Source organism: Phasianus colchicus, chromosome 7 (genome assembly GCF_987193195.1).
Source record: "Phasianus colchicus chromosome 7, bPhaCol1.hap1.1, whole genome shotgun sequence".
In the NCBI taxonomy this organism is placed as follows: domain Eukaryota; kingdom Metazoa; phylum Chordata; class Aves; order Galliformes; family Phasianidae; genus Phasianus; species Phasianus colchicus.
This window is the reverse complement of record NC_143442.1, coordinates 9016288-9019252: the sequence shown is the minus strand read 5'-3', so window position 1 is coordinate 9019252 and position 2965 is coordinate 9016288. Positions and strand designations below refer to the sequence as shown.

The following is a 2965-nucleotide window of genomic DNA, read 5'->3' as shown; positions in this document are numbered from 1 at the left end:
TCTTAGAAAAAAAAAAAAAAAATCACACAAATGTCAAAATTTGAGTTGGATATTCAGTGGCTAGAATTTTAAGCTATTTTTCAATTCCATCCTTCGTTTCCCAAATAAACTAGAAAATTGCATCATTATTAAATCTACATCACAAAGTCATTCCAGTTCTTGTGATCATCTGAGCAAAGGAAGACTTTATTTTCCTAGCAGCATCCCCACGTTAAAAGGAATCGTCTAGTATTTTAAGACTACTTCAGGGTTGGTCTATTTTTACATGACAAAATTAGTAACAGCTTTCTCAGCATGAAACCGCAGATGATGGTGGAAGAGAAATAACTTGGCTGATATTATACAAAGAACACAAATTGGTTTAGGGTGAACATGGGAGCTTTTCAGCCATCACTTTGACAAACTCCCAAGTCAAAGTTTCAAGCAGAGCTCAGCAGCTGAGTCATAGGTCTGTATTCTAATACAGACAAGTTTATCAGCTGAGTGTAGTCCAGGGAAGTAAGTCTAGTTCATGTAGCAGTGATCACAGCAGGAACCAGCTGGAACTGGCACCACCCTTGCTGTTTATTTAAAGGGTATCTGCCATATGACAGAGAGAAAACAACCAGGAAACATGGAGTGTTGTCAATTTATTTTCTTTCCCTCTACCACCCCCAGCTTGGTGCAGGTACCAAAGAACTCCTGAGCTGAGGAAGCTAATACACTGCCACCGTAATTCCTACCCCAAATACTCCAACTGCCCGAGGAGCACAGCGCAGATGGGCTGCAGACCCAGAGACAAGAAAAAGCTAGACCCACTGCTTTCATATATATTTTTATTCCTGGTTGAACATGAAAATGCCCAGTAGGTATCCAAAAATGAAGACAGGGTAATTGTATAGAATATCACAAACAAGACAGCAGGGTCCCAAACACATTCTTCTGCTGGAGAATACAGTTACCACTGAAGTGCACAGTGCCAAAAAATCCTGTTATAATGGCCAGAGAAAGCCCAGACAGACAGATCTCCAGTATAAAAGACAATAATCTACTCTTCCTGGCCACCTGATCTCTAGGTAAAGCAAACAGAACAAATCATTTTGTAGTTTTATTATCCCCACCCCCAATTCTCACAAAGGGACTACAACTCGCATTGAGATCTCAGTGCATTTCACAGCAAAAAAAAAAACAAAAAACAAACCAACAACAAGAAAAATCAAGACAGTTGTGCATAAATCCAACTTTTTTGCACAATTTACACTTTGTGTTGAAAGTTAACATGATGATTTAAACCTTCTGATGCACTCTTACATTTGTATCTTCTCCACAGAAAACACCTTACCAGATCGCAAAACTGTGAGTTCTCATGAGGATGGATCAGGTGCAGCCATTGCCATGGCTGGGAGGTGGCAGATAATGTTATATACACTGACTGGAAGACTACATCAGAAGAAAAAACAGAGTAAGGCACCACCGTTGGAAAAAATTAAGGTAGCTTGTAGTTACAACAATAACGAAAGCCATAAGTACTAATCTTAATTGCCAGCAATTCTTTAACTTCAATAAAATAGGTATAAAAAACAAAGGATGTTTGTACCTGAATACAGTTTCCTGATACCAGATTGTGTTTCAATTCAATACCCAGTCTTAAGCATTGTCAGCTTTTTTTTAATAATATCTAAGATGAAAAACCAAAACCTACAGTCCATGTATTCACAGGTCACATTTCACTGCTTTGTTCTGAATAACACCACAGGAGAAAAACCAAAACAATCCAAAGGACAGTTTGTAACACTGATACTTCACCTCTGCGATGATCAGATGGGTAGAGAAGTTTAAATACAAAACTGTATTTTCTGTTCTGTTTGAAAGCCTCAGTCCTTGGAAGGGAAGGTGGAAGAGAAAAGGCCAAACCTCATTACATTACAACAGGAGGAAAAAAAAAAGGTTACTCAAAGATTTAATAAAATTAGGAGTTGAAAAGTGTTCAAATTACTTTTTCAATTCAAGTCAAATATTTCAAGTATATTAAAATGTTTCAGAGGAAAAATTTCTCCATGGTTACGATTCTAATTGCTTTTATAAATCCATAAAAAAGAAAGGTAGTCTCTACATATATTCCATATTCCTCCGATGCATGCACGCGTTCTCTCTGAAGAAAGGAGTTCCCATGATCCAGTTGGTTCTTAACACTGATTTCAGGCACATCTTCCAAGCACCTCTCCAGTTTGTTTTTGCCAACGAAGGTCTAATGTTGGGCATAAAAGCAGCAATTTTTTGTTGCTGCTGTCTACATGGGTACCGAGCATACTTCAATCATTAAATAGAGCTTGATGTAGAAAGAAGTTCCCATGTCTCTGAACACCAGTTTCTCCTTCTCTTAGGCAGCTTTTGCAATCAGACAGACCTAGTTAGAAGACTCTTACACAAGTCAGATAAAATCTTCTGGATCATAAAAAAAAAAACAAGTTGGTTGAATGTGTACCTGGCAAGTTTGTCTCTACGACCTTGTTCTGGATAGCTTTAAAGTGCCCTAGTTTATTTCCTTATGCTCATTTAAGCTTTCGCTACTATATAAAAAGGGGACACTCAATGTGATTACTGCATTTTGAGAGACAGAAAAAGAATATCAGAAACAGGAAACTCATCTTTAAAGCAGCTTTTCTAGTTAGCGTCCATTTGCTGAGTTTGCACAGCAGAGACTGCTCTCCAAAGAGGTTTATGATAAACCCAGCCATCTCCCTGCAATTTAAAGAGAAAATACAGTTATAACAGATGCTGCCTCAGCTGAAGTCTCTTCGCACAACTACTACACCGATAGCTTTGGAAAACCAAAGGGACGTCGCTTATACTTTTAAGTCACACAAATTAAGACAGAGATCAACACTGCAGGCTACTGAGCCTACCTCAAAGCATGCATGATTCCAGCTGAGCCACAGCTGAGCTCTGGGAACTGACTATACTTGCAATTAACCCACACAGAAAG

The 2965-nt window shown here is 38.4% G+C and overlaps 1 protein-coding gene across 1 annotated transcript in view; it reads right to left on the bottom strand.

The window, feature by feature from the left end:
- Nucleotides 1-712: 712 nt before the first annotated feature.
- Nucleotides 713-2965, bottom strand: part of OSBPL11 (oxysterol binding protein like 11) — a 31585-nt gene continuing 29332 nt past the window's right edge. The window contains exon 13 of the mRNA XM_031590669.2: nucleotides 713-2721. Within this exon, the coding sequence (XP_031446529.2) occupies nucleotides 2644-2721 (78 nt within the window). The 3' untranslated portion in view covers nucleotides 713-2643. The remainder of the gene's footprint in view (nucleotides 2722-2965) is intronic.